Source organism: Musca autumnalis, unplaced genomic scaffold (genome assembly GCF_047663935.1).
Source record: "Musca autumnalis isolate F117 unplaced genomic scaffold, ASM4766393v1 scaffold_5, whole genome shotgun sequence".
NCBI classification, from domain to species: Eukaryota; Metazoa; Arthropoda; class Insecta; order Diptera; family Muscidae; genus Musca; species Musca autumnalis.
In genome coordinates, this window is record NW_027412088.1 from 79,446,353 (window position 1) to 79,468,767 (window position 22,415).

At 36.0% G+C, this 22,415-nt stretch overlaps 1 protein-coding gene across 1 annotated transcript in view; it reads right to left on the reverse strand.

The window, feature by feature from the left end:
- Positions 1-6,059: 6,059 nt before the first annotated feature.
- The window catches only part of wmd (serine-threonine kinase receptor-associated protein wmd), a 42,596-nt gene continuing 26,240 nt past the window's right edge, over positions 6,060-22,415 (reverse strand). The window contains exons 2-3 of the mRNA XM_073991703.1: positions 6,649-7,314; positions 6,060-6,582 (exon numbers count right to left, since the gene is read on the reverse strand). Coding sequence (XP_073847804.1) covers positions 6,383-6,582; positions 6,649-7,314 — 866 coding nt within the window. The 3' untranslated portion in view covers positions 6,060-6,382. The remainder of the gene's footprint in view (positions 6,583-6,648; positions 7,315-22,415) is intronic.

Genomic DNA, 22,415 nt, shown 5'->3' on the forward strand with positions numbered 1-22,415 from the left:
TTGCGGTAGCTTATTTTTAAATTAATTAAGAAAAAAATTAAGATTCGGTGATGATTTAATTCAAAGAAGCTTTTGCTCTGCTCATGTTCCCACAGTGATTTTATAAGAATTTTTTTACACGCCTTTCATAATCATCAAATGGATTTTGCTCTGGCAAGAGAGAGAGGAACGGGAATTCGAACGGAATCTTATTAATAACTAGGTTCCTCTTCAAATCTAAGAATATGTAACAAAGGAAACGACCCTACCTTTAAAATAAGAGAGAGGGAGCAGGTCATTGATCTAACTCTGTCAAATTTAGATGATTCTGTCGTCAAGAACTGGAGAGTATCCAACAAATGCTCCTTTTCGGATCATATGAGGATATACTTTGAAATCTCTTTCGACGGAGTCCGCCAAAATCCTTATAGGAACCCGAGAAGGACGGACTGGGGCAGGTTCACTGATCTGACGAACCATCAACTGACACTCTCCGGAAGGATAGAAACAGTTGCTGAGCTTAACAGTAAAGTGTCCAACTTAACAGAAATCCTTCTTCGCTGCCATAAGGATGTCTGTCCATTAACTTATCCCGGGAAAAAATCCCAACCGGTGTGGTGGAACAAGGATCTTGGCGAACTGCGGAAAAACACCAAAAAGCTGTACAACAGGGCGCACTCGACGAAACTTGACAGTGACTGGGAATCGTATAAAGCGAGTTTCAACAAATACAAGAGTCAAATCAAGCGCGCCAAAAAGAAGTCATGGGTTTGTTTCTGTGAGTCTGTAGAAGGGGTAAACGACGCTGCCAGATTCCGTAAAATACTCTCGAAGGACCCCAAATCCATTGGTAGTGTCAAAAAACCGGACGGCACGTGGACAGACTCAGGTCTTAAGACTCTAAACCTTCTAGCTGAGACCCACTTCCCTGACTGCACGGACGCCAGTAACCTTCACATTGAATGTGACAACTTCCAAGTCCAAGAGTCAGTGGCAGTAAGTACATTCAAACGCTATAAGTCACCTGGTCCAGATGGAGTAATTCCTGCGATGCTTCATTTTGCCGCACCGCAGATATACCAAATTCTGGAGGATATCTTTAGGGCCTGTTTGTTTCTTTCCTGCGTACCAGATCTGTGGAAAGAGGTAAAGGTAACTTACAGGAGCAGAGCAGGATCATTAATTCCAGCATTGGGGAGTTGACAACAAGGAAGACAGTAACTAGAGGTACTCCCCAGGGAGGTGACTCTCACCGCTGCTGTGGCTACTTGTGATAAACAATATTTTGGCGGAATTCGACAATCAGGGCATCAAGGTTGTCGCATACGCGGATGATGTGGTTTTACTAATAACTGGCAAATTCTTGTCAACAATTTCGGAGCCACAAATGGCCTTGGTGTAAATCCAACGAAAAGAGATCTGGTATTGTTCACCAGAAAGCGTAAGCTCGGCTACTTCAAGCCACCAACATTGGATGGAGTGCAGTTACATCTATCTCCTGAGGCCATATACCTAGGTACAATCCTGGATTCTCAATTGAGATGGAAAAGGAACGGACGAAGAGAGGTATGACTGCACTCTATTCATGTAAGAATTCGATTGGGAAAAGTTGGGGATTAAATCCAGCTATTATACACTGGCTGTATAATACTGTTGTGAGACCCATCTTATCCTATGGATGTCTTGTCTGGTGGCATGCGCTTCGACATAAATCGAAACTCTGGCAACATAGACAAGGTGCAAAGGGCAGCCTCGATCCTGATAATTGGAGCTTTTAGAAGTACACCACAAGCAGCTCTGAATGCGATGCTAAACCTCTTGCCCACGAGACTTAGCATGAAAGGTCAAGCAGCACGTAGTGCCCTAAGGCTACATGAATTGAATCGTTGGCGTGACAGCACCTATGGTCATGCATGCATTCTTCGGGAGCTAGGGCCAAACCTTAGCTTGAATCAGCAGGGGAAATTCAGCGACTACTTATCACGAATCCATAGATTTGATGATTTTGAGGTCGTTATCCCTAGTAGAGATGACTGGATCCGTAGTAACCCTCCTCTGGACGGTCTGGCTTTCTATACAGACGGTTCCAAGATGTAAAAAGGTACCGGAGCTGGCGTCTACTGCGAGAAGCTTTGCCTCGAATACTCATATAGGTTGAACAGCGACTGTAGTGTTTTCCAAGCAGAAATCTTCGCGATCAAAATGGCCGCAGAGTTGATAAACATAGCGATTATGAATCTTCACGTAGGGAGCTACTCACAAGTGAGTTGCAGTTCACTTTCACCTGCTCGAGCTATTACGATTGGGCAGGGAGGAGCACAAAAAGTGAACAAGGGTTGACAAGTCGGAAAATGGAAAATAATGGCGCGACTTGTGAACCCTTGAAATAATAATTTGTGTTACCATACCGTCATTTTTTGCACAAATAACTTTGGGATTATTAAATTCTTATTTTTTGCATAAAAAGTAAATAAATTTTCAAATTAATAAACATTTCTAGCAAGAAAAATGTCGGTTATTAAAAATCCACTGTAAAAGAACATGAATATTGGTAAAAGAAAATACAACATTGAAACAACATGGCAACATCTGTAACAGCTGTTCTTTTGTTTTGACAGATATGTGAAAATTGTTTATTTACACTGAAGAATTCGTGAAATTTATTGGAAAATCGTAAAAAAGTGAACAAATGTCGTTTAAAAACGTCATTAAATGGCTAAAATAAGTAAATGTTTAATGTTGCATTTTGGGTGATAACAGAAATGGCAAGTTCTGAGGAATACCAAGGAAATGGAGTGGAAGCCGTACCAGCGATGTTAGGACATCACAGGAGATCAATGATTGGTTCAAATGAGGTTCAGCATTTAGCCAATTCCAAGAATTGTAAATACAATTCGTGAAACATCCGATATTTTCTCCAGTATAAGAACCAATTCTATGAATGCTAAGTATAATTCCTAATGCTTTCTTCAACACTTAAACCAATTTAATGAATTTTAAATACAATTTCAATAAATTTCAATTGTAATTCCATTTTTTTTTTTTTGTTCATGGCATATAACAACCGGTACTTAAAATACTATTCCAGGAAATTGCTTGGTGTAGATACCATTCCACTGGGTTATCGACGATGACGTGATTAAGATCTCAAAATGGTTTGGATCTTTTTGGGGCAACGGTCTGGACTTATATTCCATCAAAATATTTGATTCTATTCAAGCTTGAGGGCAAGTGATTGGACATGTCATCTTTTTAGCACCAGCACCCATTTTTTCCAAGACTGCGACCCCAAAAGTTCCAAATCGTGTACATTACTCTCTCTAGGAACAACAATCGCAGACATGGGTTGCTCCAGATTGGGTCCTTGTATATTTGTGATCCGCTTTATACAGTATGCACCTTTTTGATCTGTCCATACCTGAAAACGGGGAACGCTTTAGTTACAGTACTTGCTTGGGAGTTACCGTGAGAGCCATCCCAATCACCATCTAGTAGGTTGGCCCGACACACTAGGTCCATCAAGAATGATCTTCACTTTCTAGAGAGGAAAGCCCAACGATACAGGAGAGAACCCCTTGCTCAACAAGCATTTCAAGTAGGTTTGTATAGCTTTCACATAGTCGCAGTTTCTAATGTAAACAAATATAGTGTGAATAAAGTCCACCACAAACCAGAGTAGTTTTTGCTCAACTATACTCGGGATATTGCAGTCGTCTAAATTCTTATAGGGCAAATGTTGATAGCACCATGCATAGCACTCTTCGTCTTTTAAAGGTGCGATGCCAAACCTAGTCATTTAACTTCAGTGGATAGTTACATCCCATTCTTGGAACTGAAGTTAGACCCAATTTTGTACCAAATTCTGAAAGAATTCAGAGATTCAGACCGAATTCGTAAAGAACTCTGAAAAAATGTTAGCGGTAAATGTCCTAATATTTGTTTTTGTCGAAAACATATTGCGATTAAAAATATAAAGAAACTCTTATCACAATAAGGTAGAATCTATTCCATTTCCAATATTTCAACCATCTTTGATGGTCATCCTCAGGGATTGGCTTTCAAAAACAAGAACATTTGTTTTATGCAACTATAAACAATATGGTAGAAATTTATAATAACAATGATATTTCTTTCTTTTTATAAGAATAAAAACAAAAAAATTTTAATTCTTAAGTTGACCTCAAGCCAAAATTAAAACCAAAGAAAAAAGCGTCCAAAGGTCAACAATAACCTCAAAACATTAAAAATTTCTAATTATTTTTTGTTGCTTTCAACCTAAACAACAATTAATTATCATTACAGATACAAAATATTCGTATTTTTTAAAATAAATGACCACACTTAAATTTTTTTGTTCAACTCACTTTGATTTCGGTAGTGAGAAATTTCAGCACAAATTTGCCTCTTTTTCTCACTTTTTTTACATTTGTAATAGCTAATTTTTTCACGAACGTGAGTTTTGCTTACCCTCTTGTTGTTTATAATAAGGGAAGAGTGAGAACATAACAGCACTCACGGCGATATGATGTTTATAATAGGGGAGGAGGCGAGAAAGAGAAAACTCACGGTGAGATGCCGTTCATAATTGGGCTGAAAAAGTCTGGATGCTGAAATCTTTGAGCCGGTGACTATCTTCGTTGATAGTCAGCCGGCTGTTAAAGCCATCAAATCCCCCAATATCAAGTCTGAGGCCATTCTTGAGTGTAGAACTGCTTTGGCGAACCTCACTAACGCTGTCCGACTCTGCTGGTTACCGGGACACTGTGACATTGTGGGAAACGAGAAGGCAGATGAACTGGCAAGACATGGATCTCAATCAACAAGTCAAGCTATCACTGATTCTATCAAACCACCCATATGTCACTTTTTTCGGAAGGTGGAGACGTTCTTTGAAGAACAAGCCAAGGAACTATGGCATAATGAACCAAGGTGCAACGTGTCAAGGGCCATTTGGCCGACTCTTTCCACAAAGAGAACAACTTCACTTTTAAGTTTGAGTAAGTCAGAAATCAGGGTATTGACGGGAGTCATTACCGGCCATTGCTACATCCGAGCTTTTATCGGCAAATGGCAGGATGATGGCGTGGACTATTGCAGGCTCTGTGAAGATGAGGAGGAAACGGAGACGATCGAGCATATTCTATGTCGTTGCCCGATGTTAACTCGAAAGCGGTATAGACTAACACGAATATGCTTTCCTCCAAGCTTTCCTGAGCATCATGTGTCCCGTTCACAAGAAGGGAAGTCTGCTCCCTATTGCTTATAATATTCGGGGTTATTCTGAACGAAAATTTCCCGTGAGTTTTGTCTTTCGGCCGTTTCAACTTAAGGGAGAAAGTGAAAAAAACCGAAGGGGAATTTTCGTTCAGGATAACCCCAATTGTGTCAGGGATATTGTATATTGTACGACTAAAGCCTATGGTCAACGAAATAATTGGGCCGTATGGCAAATTCACAATTGGCCAGATATTCACCTTGCGGCAAAACTGCAGACCAACACTTTCCATCTTGGTATCGATTATAGAGCAGCCTTCGACAGCCCCTTACGTTCAAAGTTATTACAAGCCTTATCTGAATTTGGTATCCCCGCAAATCTCATTCGGCTTTGTAAGATGACATTAACTGCTACTATGTCCTCAGTTAGAATAGGGAAGAAACTCTCCGAAGAGTTTAATACTAAAAACGTTTTAGACAAGGAGGCAGCCTTTCATGTGACCTATTTAACACTCTGCTGGAATAGGATGCAGATGTTAAATAAGATGGCACAATTGACGATATTGCCATTATGGATCGATTAGTAAACGAAGTAACTGATACCTTTAAGAAGGTCGAAGGAGAAACTGCTAAAGTGGGTCTGGTAGTAAACTGCGACAAGACCAAGATGATGGAGTAAACAAGTGGAAAACGAGATCAAAAAACGGGGTATACCAAATTGGAAAAAGCAAAGCAACAACTAGAGAGGAATGGAAATCGTTTCTTAGTTCGGCTTGTTGGACAAATCTTCTGTGTAGGGCCAACTAAATAAATAACTAAGTAATTAGAGAGACCAAGTAAAAGATCGTTAGAAAGAAATACAGTTATTTTATATGTATTTTAATTTTATTATTCTAATATTTGAAGCAAATATTATTGTTTTTTATTTTCGTTTTTTTTATGTATGTTCGTGTGTGTTTTCAAATATAAATCTTAAAATATACGAGATAGCTGAGTTTTTTTTTTTTTTCTTATTTTTGTTTTAGTAAATTTCGCAAATGTTCATAATTTATGAATATTTTGTAGTTTTTATAAATTACTTTATAAAGGAGCCGAAAATGAAAGGAATTCGACAAATGGGCAAATTATGGACAATATGTTATAAAATATGATGGTGTTATTTAAAAGACGACATTGAATGCAATTACAATTAATTGGCTTGTACTTCACGGGGAGAATTGAGAGAGTTGTTTAGTTCATTGGGTTCGGTACATTTCCAGAGACCATAGGTTTTGCCCACCGTTGTCTGCCACAAACGTAGAGTACCATCTTCTGAACCGCTGGCATACAGCTCGCCATCAGGACTAAATTTGACCGAATGAACGGGGCCAAAATGGCCCTTAAATGATTCTGTAAAATAAAGAAAATGTATTATTACATATTTTAACAACATACAATCATCCAATTAATAGTTACCAATTTCATTGCCCGTTATATAATCAAATTTGTACATTTTAAAATCTTCACCACCACATACAAACACATGCTTGTCGGGATGCAAACTGGCCGATGAAACATTTGTTGGTACTTTCACTTCTTTCAGTTTCTTCAATGTCTCCACATCCCAAAAACTAATACTGGTGCCATGGGCCACGGTAAGTATGTGATTATCGGCCGATATCTCTAAACTATTGGGATTATTGGGGAATGTTAGACGTTGGACTTCGTTGCCGCTTAAACGATCCCACAGGCGAACGGTTTTATCTTCGGCAGCCGATATAATGCATTTGTCGTTGCGGCAAAACAATGCCTGCTTGATGGCACCACCATGCCCGCTATACATTTCTGGTTCCACCTGTGGTTGTTCCAAATTGAATACACGCACCAGTTTCTCATTGCTGCCGGTAACAATATTCTCCGAACTACTATCGAAGCCCACCGACTTGACAATGTGCTTGTGTTGGAAACTATGAATTTCGGTGCCGGTTATGGCATTCCATACTTTTCCGGTAAAATCGGCAGCACCTGTTGCCGCCAGAGTGGCAGTTTTATTGAGAGCTACACCCCAGACAGCTCCCTTGTGACCCTCAAAAGTGCCAACCCAATCGCCAGTGTCACCCTGTCGTAACATGGGACTGCCATCTGAAAGGAGAACACAAAAAAACCAAATATTAAAATAAAATTCACACACACACAAAGAATGTTTAGTAAAGTAAAAGCGAATTCAAAGCTGTTAATGTCATTTTGCTAAGTGGTTTGTATGTGCGTTCAGATATTTTTTTGCAGTTGCGTTCAATCATAGTTGGTGTATTTCACGGAAATAACCTTGACTCAATGACTTGCATCAATGCCAACGACCTGATTACCCGCCACTCATTGGCTCCTTCTCTTTCTCTCATCCTCTATCTGTGTAAATGGTTGGCTGTCGTCTGGGACTGCACACCGCAATGTACATTAACCAGTCAACCACATACACCTAGTGACTGACTAGCTTGTGGTGACAACAACAAGAAAAATCGCCCAAACATCAACTGCAAGCAAAAACGACAAACATTTCGAATGCAAACACAAACAACAACGCATGGTGCAGTGCATTGCAAGCAAATCGCATTGTCACACAGTTTTGTAGAGATGCGGTGGGTGTGAATGTATGGTGTAAACCTTAACCATTTGTACCGGTATATTAAATTAAGACTGACATTTGTTTGGCATAATCGGATGCAAAATTTCCTATCAACAAAATGATTCGTAAAAATACTTTTCCTTGGATAAAGTTTTAATCTAAGTCGATAATTTTTTTTAACAAAAATAAAGTGTGATCCATTTAGAGGATCCCACTTTCTTTAAAGAACATTCGATGATATTTATTTTTTCCAGATTAAGTCTAACAAATATTGGCCTAGGCTACGGTCCATCCGTTGAGTCCAATTTTCAATGACTCGTTCAAGCTTTTCGACTGTTAACTGGCGAATGACAATTCTGATGTTTTCCCCCAAGACCGGAATCGAAGCGTCTTTATCCGGCATACAATTTTTACTTTACATATTCTCACAGAAAAAAGTCTAACGCAGTGATATGAGACAATCTTGGTGGCCAATCGACTGGTCCAAAACGTGCTCACCGAAGTGTTCTTGCAATAAATCCATTAATTGTTGAAACCAAATGTCGCCGAGATTACGAGATTCAATTTTGACCCACAAACCGTTATTTTTTCTGGATGAAGTGGCAGGTCTTAAATCCCAACATACCAAAAAAGCTTAAGAATTATATTATAATAAGCTTACCAACACAAGCCTTAAGCTTATAAAAGACTTGAGAAATCTGTTGTTAAAAGCTTATGTCATAATTGTAGAAAATTCGAAACGGAACCCTTGTTTATAAGCTTACGCTTGTAATTGTAGAACAAGCTTATGCAATTAATATTATCTTAAGCTTACCCTTGTAATAGTAAAACAAGCTTACATATATTTTTTTTAAATTTTTATTAAAAATTTATAAATTCATTTCATTTTTTGAGATTTACTTATAAATTAACAAAATGTGTAGTGTGTAGTTTTTTGGTTTTATAATTGTTTCGCGTCTTTATAGGATTTTTCGCGAACCGTCTTGAATGAATGTGTCGTTGGAGTTGCGGCATCTATGAAAAGTAGAAATTTAGTGATAATTTTTGCAGTTAATTTTGTAAATTGAACTTACTTTATATAGCGTTTCTCGTGCAACTGTTGTGCGCCTTGCACTCTGTATGCATGGTTGATATTCTCAGGTCGGGCAAAATATCCAACGGTGGCAAAATATTCCTCAGCTAATGTAGACGACATTTCCGGATCAACAATGAAAAACTTTTATACAAATGGTGTCGTAAAACACGCGGTTCGGATTTGGCGATAACAAGTATGTCATTAAGCCAATATGAAGCGGCATGTACTCTTTAATATGAAATAAATCTACCGTGTCCCTTAGAAAATGGGTTTGGGAACATATGTATGAATGTCAAATATATAATTATTCGTAGTTTCGTCACATGGGTGCCACCGTGGTGCAATGGTAAGCACACCCGCCTTGCACACATAAGGTTGTGGGTTCGATTCCCCGGCCAGGCAACATCAAAACACTTTTCAACGGTGGCAAAATACCCCTCAGTAATGTTGGCGACATTTCCTGAGTATTTCAGCCATGTAAAACTTCTCTACAAAAGTGGTGTCTTAGACACGCCGTTCGGACTCGGCGATAAACTGTAGGTCCCATATCATTAAGCTAATATGAATCGGGGTGCACTCATTGATATGAGAGAAGTCTCCCTTGTCCCTATGGGATGTTGTGGAACAATTATATTATATAGTTTCGTCACATTCACTATGTTCGCATTCACTTCTAGTTTCATCACAACCGCTATTTACATCACCAAATCTTGAAAACGTCTTCTTTTTTATGATTCAAATGTTCAATGACTTTTTTGCCTCTTAACACTGTTTTATATTTTGTAGGCATCGGCAATTATATTTTAGCACAACACGGATATAATTATTTAGTTCGCACAACGCGGATATACATTTAATCACATTAAAACTAAGAAATCGATGTAAAATACAAAGAAAAAAATTCTACGAAAACTAATTTATCAACAAAAGTCAGGCAGACTTTAGAAAAGTTTGTGCCAGTAATAGTTTTACAAGCATTGTTACAAATTGATTGTGAATTTTCTATATTTATAATATTATTCTCAAGTCCTATTACTTTTTATTTTTAGTTGGTATGTTGGGATGTCTTTAAGTTGGTCTTCTTCCAAAATGTGACAATTTTACTGATTTACATACATACCTATTAAGCCAGAAATGTGCCTCACCACTGAAAAAAATTAGGCTCGAAACACCCTCCCCACATAACGCGAATTTTCGCAATAAAATTGAACGATTTGTAACGTTTTAGAGCAAACCCGTTCGTTGGTATTGATATGGTTACGAAGTTTTTCGGCAAATCACACACACGCGACCCGAACGCAAAGTAAGAGAGCAAATGTTTTGATTTTTTTTTACTTCAGTCTTGTACTGAATGTCATGCAAGCAGGTTGATGCCGCTTTATTTGTTTTTTTTTTTTTGGGTACACTGAAAAGATTTTGCAGTTGTACAGCAAATATGTGGAGGGAAGAATTTTAAAATGATTTTTTGTTTTGTATTAATATTTTTAATGACGCAGAATGCCTCGTCTGCAATGCATCAATAAAAAATGTATGTATGCTTAGAAAGTCTTAAAAAATCATTTTTATATACAATTTGTTTTTTCTCTCAAAAAAATTAACATATGAAGAAAAATACTTTTCAAATTATGAAGTTATTTATATTATTTTTAATTTAAGTCATACAAAGCGAACGCGCCAACAATATATTTTTCATTTCACACTCAATATGAAAATCATCACCCTGTTCTGTCAGTGTAATTTTACCCACACATAAACAATTTAAGCGCTCGCTCTTCTTGGTCGGCTATGTTTTAGAGGCGTTAGCTTTTCCATGATAAAATGTCAAACAGTACTAAACAAAAGTAACATGAACACGTGACACGACTCACGCGTGATCTGTCAAATAAAGGCTTTTGAAAAAAAGTACCTCTTGTTGGATCACCCGTTATATTATGTCTATCAAAGTGAATAAGTTAATTCACTTACGAGGGTAAATTTATTCTTAAACGTAAATGTTTTACACCATTTTTATACCCTCAGCATTTATGCTAACGAGGGTATATACACTTTCATACGGGCAAAATTTGCCTCATCGAAATAATGGTTTTAGACTCCAAGTATGTTTGGACGAAATGTGTTTCAGACAATTTGGAGTCGATTGAGAAATGTCCGTCCGTCTTTCTGTCTGTCTGGCTGGCTGGTGCGCACGATAACTCTCGAACGGATGAACCGATTCGGTCCAAAATTTGGCTTTCGTAATATTTTGTCCAAACTTAGTTTAAGTTCGAAGATGGGTTACATCGGTCCACTCCTTCCGGTACCTCCCCCACAAAAGTTGGAAAATGTTCGGAAAATTTGTACGTACGATAACTCTTGAAGGAAGTAACCGATTTGGTCATATTTTGCAAATCGTGAAATGTCGATTAGACTTAGTTGAGGTTTCAATTTGGACTCAATCGGTCCACTTCTTCGGGTACCTCCCACACAAAATTTCGGATAAGTTCAGTTTAGGACCAGCTCTCGAATCGCTTTGATTTTTGTTTTAGCAACTTGTATTCACTGCCCTCCATACGACGGAACAAGTTTCATCAGGGGCAGGTCCATACTTCCTGAGAGAATAGCCTGAAAGGTACACAAAACCCCTATGACACCGAGTGAGGTGGTTGGAGCGCAAGATAACTCTCGAACGGATCTGCCGATTGGGTCCAAATTTGGCCTTAGTAATATTGTGTCCAAACATAGTTTAAGTTTGAAGATAAGCCATATCGGTCCACTCCTTCAGGCACCTCCCCCACAAAATTTCCAAAAATTTCGGAAAAATTGTTCGTACGGTAACTTTTGAAGGGAGTGGCCGAATTGGTCCATACTTTACACATCCTAATATATCTACCAGATATAGATCAAGTTCAAATATGGACTCTATTTGTCCACTTCATCCAGTACCTCCCAAACAAAATTTCGGACAAGTTCACTTTAAGACCTGCTATCGAATCACTTTGATTTTTGTTGAAGCAATTTGCATTCACTGCCTCAATTACGATGGTAAAAGTTTGTTCAGGGGCAATTTTTATTTTATTTATATTCAAGTTCGAAGATAAGCCATATCGGTCCACTCCTTCAGGTACCTCCCCCACAAAATGTCAAAAAATTTCGGAAAAATTGTTCGTACGGTAACTTTTGAAGGGAGTGTCCGAATTGGTCCATACTTTACACATCCTAATATATCTACCAGATATAGATCAAGTTTAAATATGGACTCTATTTGCCCACTTCATCCAGTACCTCCTAAACAAAATTTCGGACAAGTTCACTTTAAGACCTGCTATCGAATCTCTTTGATTTTTGTTGAAGCAACTTGCATTCACTGCCTCAATTACGATGGTAAAAGTTTGTTCAGGGGCAAATCCACACTTCTTGAGCAAACAGCGCGAAGGATGTGAAAACCCCCTATGGCGCCATATGTAGTGGCTGGAGATCCACTTCCATAATGGTCAATGTCGATCCATTCCTTTAAGTATTTCCTCCGCAAAACTGTTGCTATTTAATCGTAATCGGTCCATACGCCCAACATTTGTAAAACCCTCTAAATACATATGTTTTTTGGGAAAAAAATTGTTTCAATATACACAGGCTGAGGGTATATCTCTGTCGGCCAAGCCGACTGATACTTTTTTACTTGTTTACACCAGAATGGATTATTTTATTTACCAATGCGGGCACTAATGTCGACAATTTTATCCATTGTGTTGTAGCAACTGTTGTAACAACATATAATATTTTACAAATCGTTGGCTCATTATCAGTCTTCATAACATCGTATATTAACCTGAAATGCTACCTTAATAAGTATTTTCAATAGAATCCAACTATAACAAGATTTATACATTAATCCTTAAAATTTCTCTAAAAAAACGTAATATGTTGGCACTCCTTAATTTCTATTTTAAAATGAAAATTCTCATATGTTCTGGTTTTAATAAAATTGCAATTTTAAATAAGAATGCCGTTTTTAAAATTTCATACGAATTATAAATAAATACATATCAACATATTTTTAAATAATCAAGGTGAACCAGATTGCGTAGCATAGAGAAAACATGCATAAGCGTAAGGCGAGAATATAGAATGTAATAAATATCTATTTCTTATTAAATTGTATAATTGTTGAAATAAAACAACAATTACAATAGAAAGTCGTTTATAAAAACTAAATATACATTCAAATAAAAGTTATCGTGACATAAATGTGAGAAACATTTTTGCGAAAATGTACAAGTTGCATGAAATGAATTAACAAAAGACTTTACAATAATTGTAAGCCATCGGACCGATTAAAATCTTCCTGAAAATTTGAGGGTGTATTGCAACATCGCCTGAAAGTAAAATAGGCTATATTAAGGAAAAAATTCCAATCTGGCGTTCATCAAACGATGGAAAAAGGGATATCAACTGATCAGTCTAAGTGATGGTGATGCAGAAGATGTGTTGAGAAAGATGCCGGTGATATATTAAATACCTTTAAATTGTTGGGCAAAATAGTATAAAGTCGCGCTACTCTTAGAGCAGCACTATAAATATTCAATTTATTTCTTCTAGTAGAGTAGGAGAAATTAAACAAAAACACTAAATATTTAGGACATTCCAGAGAGTACAATTTTACGAAAAACCTGGCCAAAACTTTAAAAATTAATGGATTTAGACCTAACCTTGGGTTCTTATGTTTTTCGGATCGCTGGTTTCATTTTTCATTTACTTTTTAACCATCAGACGGTCATAAAAGGGGAATTTTTGGCCCCTTCTCCTATAAAATGTAATCGTATCAGATCAAAATATTCTACAAATTTGTTCGCCATAAAATTTTATTATAGGTCGTAGAATACATCAAAACTCTATATCTTACCTACCCTGCAGAAATATGCAAAATTAAAAAAAAAACATTTTAGGGTTAAAGTCGTACGTCGTGTGAATTTTGGCAAAATTGTCATACAAAACATAATTCTAGCAGAATGGCGTCAAGGACAAAAATTTTCTCCGCTAAATTTTGTTATAAGTCTCCAATGAATAGACAGCGAAATTTTATGCAACCCCTATTTTTGGTCCGATTCATGTCAAATTTTGGGACCGGGCATATTTTTGGCTTCTGATTAAATTGCAATCGAAACATATGACATATACAAAATTTATGCATTTTACATATTTTCTTATGCAACAAATATTTCAATAATAGGTACAAAAATGTTTGTATGTAAAATTTTTCTGTTTAAAATTCGTTTCAGACAAGTCAATAAAATAGAGACTCAACCTTTAAAACACCGAAAATCGGGAGATATCATTCTATGGGGGGCTATATGAAGACCTGCAGCTAAACCGAAAAATTTTAGGTGGAAAGTTACCCCGAAGGAAGACTTAATACCAAATTTCAGGCATTTTGGCGGTATATTGTGGCCACACCCTTCAAAATACAGGAAATCGGAAGGTACCGTACTATGGGGGCTATATGAAAACGTGAACCTATACCGACAAATTTCAAGTGGAAATTTTTATATCCCATAGGAAGACTTAATACCAAATTTCACCCATTTCGGAGGTATATTGAGGCCACAACCTTCTAAATACCAGAAATCCGGAGGTACCGTTCTATGGAGGCTATATGAAAGACGTCGACCTATACCGACAAATTTCAGGTGGAAAGTTTTATACCTCCAAATTTTAGCCATTTCGGAGAGATATTGAGGCCACAACCTTCAAAATATCTGAAATCTGGAGGTACCATTCTATGGGGGCTATATGAAGACGTGAACCTATACCGAGAAATTTCAGGTGGAAAGTTTTTTTTACCCCCAACGAAGACTAAATACCAAATTTCAGAAATTTCGGTGGGATATTGAGGCTACAACATTCAAAATACCGAAAATCGTGAGGTACCGTTTTATAGGGGCTATATGAAGACGTGAACCTACACTGAAAAATTTCAGGTGGAAAGTTTTATACTCCCAGCGAAGACTTTATATAAAATGTCAGCCATTTAAGTGTGATGTTGAGGCCACAACCTTCAAAATATCGGAAATCGGAAGGTACCGTTCTATGGGGGCTATATGAAGACGTGGACCCATGCGGACAATTTTCAGGTGTACAGTTTCATACCCCTTACGAAAACATAATACCACATTTCAGCCATTTCGGTGGGATTTTTAGACCACAAATCCTTGTATATATTTTTGCATATGATTTTGCATATGCTCATTTTATGCAAATATGTAAAAATATGCACTATATGCAAAAAATTCGTTTTGTTTTGTGATAGAACTAGTTTCAGTCTAATCAGATTTTCTCTACGATCATTCTAACCATACGAGGGCGGTTCGGAAACTTCTTAGCCTATCAATGAAAGAGAATAGTTAGTTTTTCAAAAATATAATTATTTTTCAATATAATCTCCTGAAACTTCAATACACTTAGTCCAACGCTTTTCTAGCAATTATATCCCTTGATTGAAATAGTTTTCCTCAAGGTCTTCAAAATAGTGGTTTACAACTGTAATTGCATCTTCATTTGAAGTAAAACGTTTGCCAGCAAGGAATTTTTTTAGATTTGGGAACAAGTAAAAGTCACTGGGAGCTAAATCGGGAGAATAAGGTGGGTGGTCAAGCAACTCGTACTTTAATTCGTTGATTTTAGCCATTGTTAAAACACTCTTGTGCGCTGGTGCGTTGTCTTGATGAAAAATTATTTTTTTGTGTTGTAAGCCAGGACGTTTTTCTCGAATTTGTACATTTAATTGATCCAAAAGGTTGCAATAGTACTCTGAATTTATTGTTTTACCCTTTTGCAGATAGTCAATCAATAAAATACCTTTGAAGTCCCAAAAAACCGTTGCCATAATCTTACCAGCCGATTGAATTGTTTTTGCCTTCTTTGAGGCACTTCCTCCAGCTTCAGTCCATTGTTAGTATAGTGGTGAATCCATGTCTCTACAACAGTTATGAAACGACGCTTATAATCCATTTTATTTCGCTTAAAACGATCCAAACAAGCTTGAGAAATGTTCATTCTTATGCGTTTTTGATCGATTGTTAACAAATGCAGCACCCATCTTGAAGAAAGCTTTTTCATCTGTAGTTCTTCATGCAAAATTAAATGGACTCGATCATTTGAGATGCCCATGATATATGCAATTTCACGCACTTTTATTCGCACTTTGGCTACAATTTCTGTTGTTGTTGCTGTTTTTGGACGTCCACTACGTGGTTCATCTTCAATGTGTGCGCATGAAACACACCCAAACTTTAGTTTTGGAAATATTATTTCCTTTGCTTTTGCTTCAAAACAAAAAACAAATTTGAAAAACACACTCAAACTTGGTAATTTTTCTTACGCATTCATTTTCTTATCGACATACGTAAACCGGCCCTTAATTCAGCAACCCAATTTTTTACTGTTGCATATGAAGGAGCACTTTCACCTAACACATTCACCATATCATTATGAATTTCTTGTCCCGATAAACCTTTTTTTATGTAAATATTTAATGACAGCACCCATTTCTAATTTTTCCATTGTAAAAAAATTGCGAATGCGTCTTTTATGAACATCTATTTCTATATGAAGGAGTTGCCAGATCGAAACAAAATTTAACATGTGTTCATAACAGAGATGGAAGTTTCCAAAACACTTAACTTTTTTCTGTTTATACCGCGCTTTTTGTGCTAGGCTAAGAAGTTTCCGAACTGCCCTCGTAGCTTAAAAATTCTGGTTAACAAAAAAAGGCAAACTTTTCAAATAAATAAAATCAGCTGAGCCAGGCTGGGGTTTGAACCCACGTTCTTGAAAAACACGGGAAAAAGTGTTGTCACGGCGTGTTAGCGTTCAGATCCAAACTCATAACTTTCAAATGCAGCGCTAAGCGTTTGTCATGAAAGCTCAACTAAATGGGAAAATCATCATTGTTGTTGTAAAAGACAAAACAAAAATGCATTTGAAAGAAGAAAAGTTCGAGGACCACGAAGCCGCTCCACATCCGATATGCCTGAAGAGAATTTACAGAAGGCGAAACATGCATGTCACATAGTGATGGGTGTGTGGGTTCGAATCGTCGGCATTCCTTTTTCACTTGCATTATAGAATAAAGCTCGGTTAATAAATTAAAAAATTAATAATAAAAAAATAATCTTCGCCTAAAAAGCAAACTTTTCAAATAAAAAACTTTTAATTTAGGGAAAATTTTTGACCGCGTAGCCGAAATATGCGCTGTCCATAGGAGAAAGTTTTAATAAAATCCCCGGCCTAAGGCCGTCTACTTAAGAAAACTTACAATTTTAAGGACATTTTTGTCCACGTAGTCGAAATTTGCACAAGTCCATAGGAAAAAGTTGTAAATCCGCGCCCGTAGGCCGGCTACCTATAAAAACGTACAATTTGAAGGAAGAATTGTCCACGTAGCCGAAATTGCTACAGAATTCTATCCGGTTCAGATACAGCGGGATATGCTAAATTTTTGGATACGTGCTTTCTGAAGCTTTCATTTGATACACATATCGGTTCAGAAAAACCGATTATTTTCCCTTTTTTACACGGGTTTTCGGTTGAAATAAACAGATAACCAGTTATGAGCACCAATAAAATTTAACATTTTCGTAATCAGGGCATCGAAATCTATCTATACCAAAATTTTCATACCGATCCGACGATTATAGCCCGAATGTTCCCGAATTTCATTGAAATAACAATAGTATGGCTCCTATAGTTGTGGACCATCTTTGGACAAGATTTTACCGGTTCATCATAACAACTGTATGTTGTCTATGCAGCACCTCATTGGTTGCTATCGCCATAAGCATCCCTGCCACAGGTTTACACCACCCACTCTAAAACAAACATAACATCAATAACGCTATCTTTAACATTTATAGTGTACATCCACACAAATTTTATAAAAAATAAAATTCAAAACACTGTAAATACATGAACGGTGTTGAAAGTAGAGCACTTACAAAAAAATGTTGAGGAAGGCGCCCCATACTACCATAAATCAAAGACATAGAACTGTAAAGACTGGAAAAGATGCATAATGCACAAATGTTTATGAAACAATGTATATGAACATTTTACCAACAACAGGGGTATGTTAATGACACTGTACAACACATAAAAAAATTACAAGATGATTCGGTCAGATTATGAAAGAGGACCGAAAAAAAGAAGACACGTGTATCGGCGTTTTGAAAGTTTACGTCGGGAAGTAACCTAAATAGGCGTGGTAAGTTCCGCCCATTTCTACAGGTTTTGAAATCTTCGACATCACATTCCTTGGAATCCATGCATTCTAGGTATAAAGTGTCTTTGACAATATTGCTGACAACAATACGGGGTATCTTTTTGTTGAAAAAATTAACCCTCATGCGGGTCACTAAAGGGGTCTTTTTGGCCCCTTTTTTCAAAAACGTTTAAAAACTCCTTTGACATGTGATCGTATCAGATCAGAATATTCTACAAAATTATTTGTCATAAAATTTTACTATAGGTCCCCGAATACACCAAAACTCTAAATCGTACCTAAACCCCAGGAATCTGCCAAAAGTAAAATCACGTTTTAGGGTTAATGTTGTACTTTATCTGAGTTTATTAAGTTTTGTCCCACAAAACTTCATTCTATGTAGAAGACGTCAAAGACAAAAATAATCTCCATCAAATTTCAATATAAGTCGCCGAATAAATGAAATATGTATTTGCAATATATATCAAGAAAATATATACATCAAGTTTGCCAACAAAACACCCAAATATGTTTTGAATAAATTGGTTTTGTTTTTTTTTTTCGAGTTGATGCATGAAAGTAACATGAAATTTAGTTCTAGACGAAAGGTGTTAAAAGAAGAAATATTCTACACAAAATTTCATTATAAGTCCCAGAACAAACTATGTATCTAAGTAAAATACTTTGTTAAGAAAATGACGTTACAAAATTAGATATTATAGGTAAAAATGATTTGTTAAACTTTTAGACTCTTAATTAAAATTTATTCCATACTGAGTTAAAATCTCCTAAAATACCTCACTTTTTGGGGGTTGTGTCAAAAGAAGAAATGTTCCAAATCAAATTTCATTATGAGTCTCAGAACGAAAGAAATTTGTAGCTATAATATTTAACATCTCCAAAAGCTTCCGCTTTTTATATATGATTTAAAAAATATATTTTATTGGTGTTTTTTGATAATAAATTCTTTCAGAAGATTATGTGTGCTCGATCCAAACTGTTTTTGAAATATCTATGGTGAATATATATAGGGAAAATATTGATAACTCAGATCGGACTTTGTAAAATTTCTTATTTTAGTATTATAAACTAAAATAACGTCATCAGGATAAGTCATAGGTTCCTGATATTGTATGTACAAATGCGGGGATAGTCTACGGCTATTGTCCAGTGAATATATATCTGACATACGAGTCCTAACATCTATGATTTTGGCATGGTCCTAAATACTATAATGATGGCAGCTACTCCTGCTCTGATAAAATTGACTGAATTAACCCTTGCAATCGATGTAACTAGCCATATCCTAACTAAATTTGCTATGATTATTCATGATACATACATGTATGTCAGTTTCTAGGGTTAATTCAGTCAATTTTATCAGAGCAGGAGTAGCTGCCATCATTATAGTATTTAGGACCATGCCAAAATCATGGATGTTAGGACTCGTATGTCAGACATATATTTACTGGACAATAGCCGTAGACTATCCCCGCATTTTTACATACAATATCAGGAACCTATGACTTATCCTGATGACGTTATTTTAGTTTATAGTACTAAAATACGAAATTTTACAAAGTCCGATCTGAGTTATCAATATTTTCCCTATATATATTCACCATAGATATTTCAAAAACAGTTTGGATCGAGCACACATAATCTTTTGAAAGAATTTTTTATCAAAAAACATCAATAAAATATATTTTGTGACCGCAGATAACGAAAATGTGAATAAAAACGGTAGAGTATTGTCCTAAATCATATATAAAAAGCAGAAGCTTTTGGAGATGTTAAATATTATAGCTACAAATTTCTTTTGTTCAGAGACTCATAATGAAATTTGATTTGGAAAATTTCTTCTTTTGACACAACCCCCAAAAAGTGAGGTATTTTAGGAGATTTTGACTCAGTATGGAATAAATTTTAATTAAGAGTCTAAAAGTTTAACAAATAATTTTTACCTATAATATCTAATTTTGTAACGTCATTTTCTTAACAAAGTATTTTACTTAGACACATAGTTTGTTCTGGGACTTACAATGAAATTTTGTGTAGAATATTTCTTCTTTAAACACTTTTCGTCTAGAACTAAATTTCATGTTACTTTCATGCATCAACTCGAAAAAAGAACAAAACAAATTTATTCAAAAAATATTTGGGTGTTTTGTTGGCAAACTTGATGTATATATTTTCTTGATATATATTGCAAATACATATTTCATTTATTCGGCGACTTATATTGAAATTTGATGGAGATTATTTTTGTCTTTGACGCCTTCTATCTAGAATGAAGTTTTGTGGGACAAAACTTAATAAACTCAGATAAAGTTCAACATTAACCCTAAAACGTGATTTTATATTTGGCAGATTCCTGGCGTTTAGGTACGATTTAGAGTTTTGGTGTATTCGGGGACCTATAGTAAAATTTTATGACAAATAATTTTGTAGAATATTCTGATCTGATACGAACACATTTCAAAGGAGTTTTTAAATGTTTTTGAAAAAAGGGGCCAAAAAGACCCCTTTAGTGACTCGCATGAGGGTTAATTTTTTCAACAAAAAGATACCCCGTATTGTTGTCAGCAATATTGTCAAAGACACTTTATACCTAGAATGCACGGATTCCAAGGAATCTGATGTCGAATATTTCAAAACCTGTAGAAATGGGCGGAACTTACCACGCTATTTAGGTTACTTCCCGACGTAAACTTTCAAAACGCCGATACACGTGTCTTCTTTTTTTCGGTCCTCTTTCATAATCTGTGCGGGGTTTCTTGTAATTTTAAAAAAAGTTCGATTTTGTTGTACTGTGTGATAAAAACCCCATTAAAGCGCAATTCGGCTTATACAAATTGTAGGAAAACAAAAAGTGTGACTCAGGATTGTATTCCATAGCAGTTTCCAGTTCCTTGAATAAAAACGCCTGAAATGGTTAACTACTTAACAGAATGTTTTAATATTTTAAGTTTCTTAACATAGAAACTCGAGTGCGTATGATTGTTGTTATAATCTTTCTAATTAAAAACAATCATACGCATTGGGGTTCCAGATGTGAATATGTTCTCTTTATTCTCATCTGTCGTGATTTAGCAAAGGAAATACTCTCTCAGAGAGACTAATGCACAAAATATTTTGAGCACCACCGTCCCAGGTACATCATAAGAGATCTTGTAGAGAGAGGGAGAGTGGTTCAAAGGTATAAACCTTGTACTCTAGATCAACGAACATGATTTTTGTCGGTAAGACAAATAAGTTGCTAAATGGCACTACTGACGATGCTAATCGTTTGTTTTTGTTCACCTACACTGTGAGTGAGAGAGAGAGGCGCCCGGTCCTAGCGGATTATGCAATTATGGAGGTAAACATGGTAAGTAATAGGTGTTCTACACGATATGTTATTTTACATATGTATTGTCACGTTGCGTATATGTTTTCTATATAAAAAGTGACAACTCATATGAAAAAAACATATCGTGTAAAGTACCCATAAGTATTATTTAAATATATTGGTGGACTTGGGTCTATGTTTCATACTTCCTTACTTTACTGGCGGAAGGAAAATTTTATATGTACTCAGAATTACATATTTTCAAAATTCCATTAAAATAATAGTGCACAAAATAGTGACAACTAATCAGTGCGTACGTAATATATATTTATATTTGAAAGCTTTCCTAGACAATGTAACAAATCATTAATATTGTTTTTATTATTTAAATATATACACATGTATATTAATGTAAAAATAAACAAACTAAACACTATGTCCGCAAAAAGATACGACAAAAAAGCAAAAAGGAAAAAACACTCTCTCACATTTATAATAATAATAACAACAACAACGTCGCTTACAAACATACACTATGGGTACGCGTACAACGTGAAATTTCAAGGTGCTTCCCGTACGTTCAACAAGTTTATCATCAATTCAATAACAAAACACCGTCATCGTCATACCTACAAACAAAATAACCGAACGCACCGCGAACATTTCATATTTTGTTCAAAAGGAAATTAATTACAGCTGGCTGGCTGGTTGGCCAGCAGCAGCTTGACGCTAGCGGGATGACAAGTGGAACGGGTGTTACACCAATTCAGAAAAATCACACAGACCAAACTTCACTTATTAACATGCATTTTATTTTAAGAATAAAATATTTCATCAAAATGCAACGGTGTAACAGAATTAAATGAGAAAAAAATCAACAATTGCCAGAGATATGTGCATAATTGGTTGATTGATACATATAAGGAAATTTAATGAAAAGCAACGGGGAGAAACGTAAAGCAAAGTAATATAATAAGCCTAT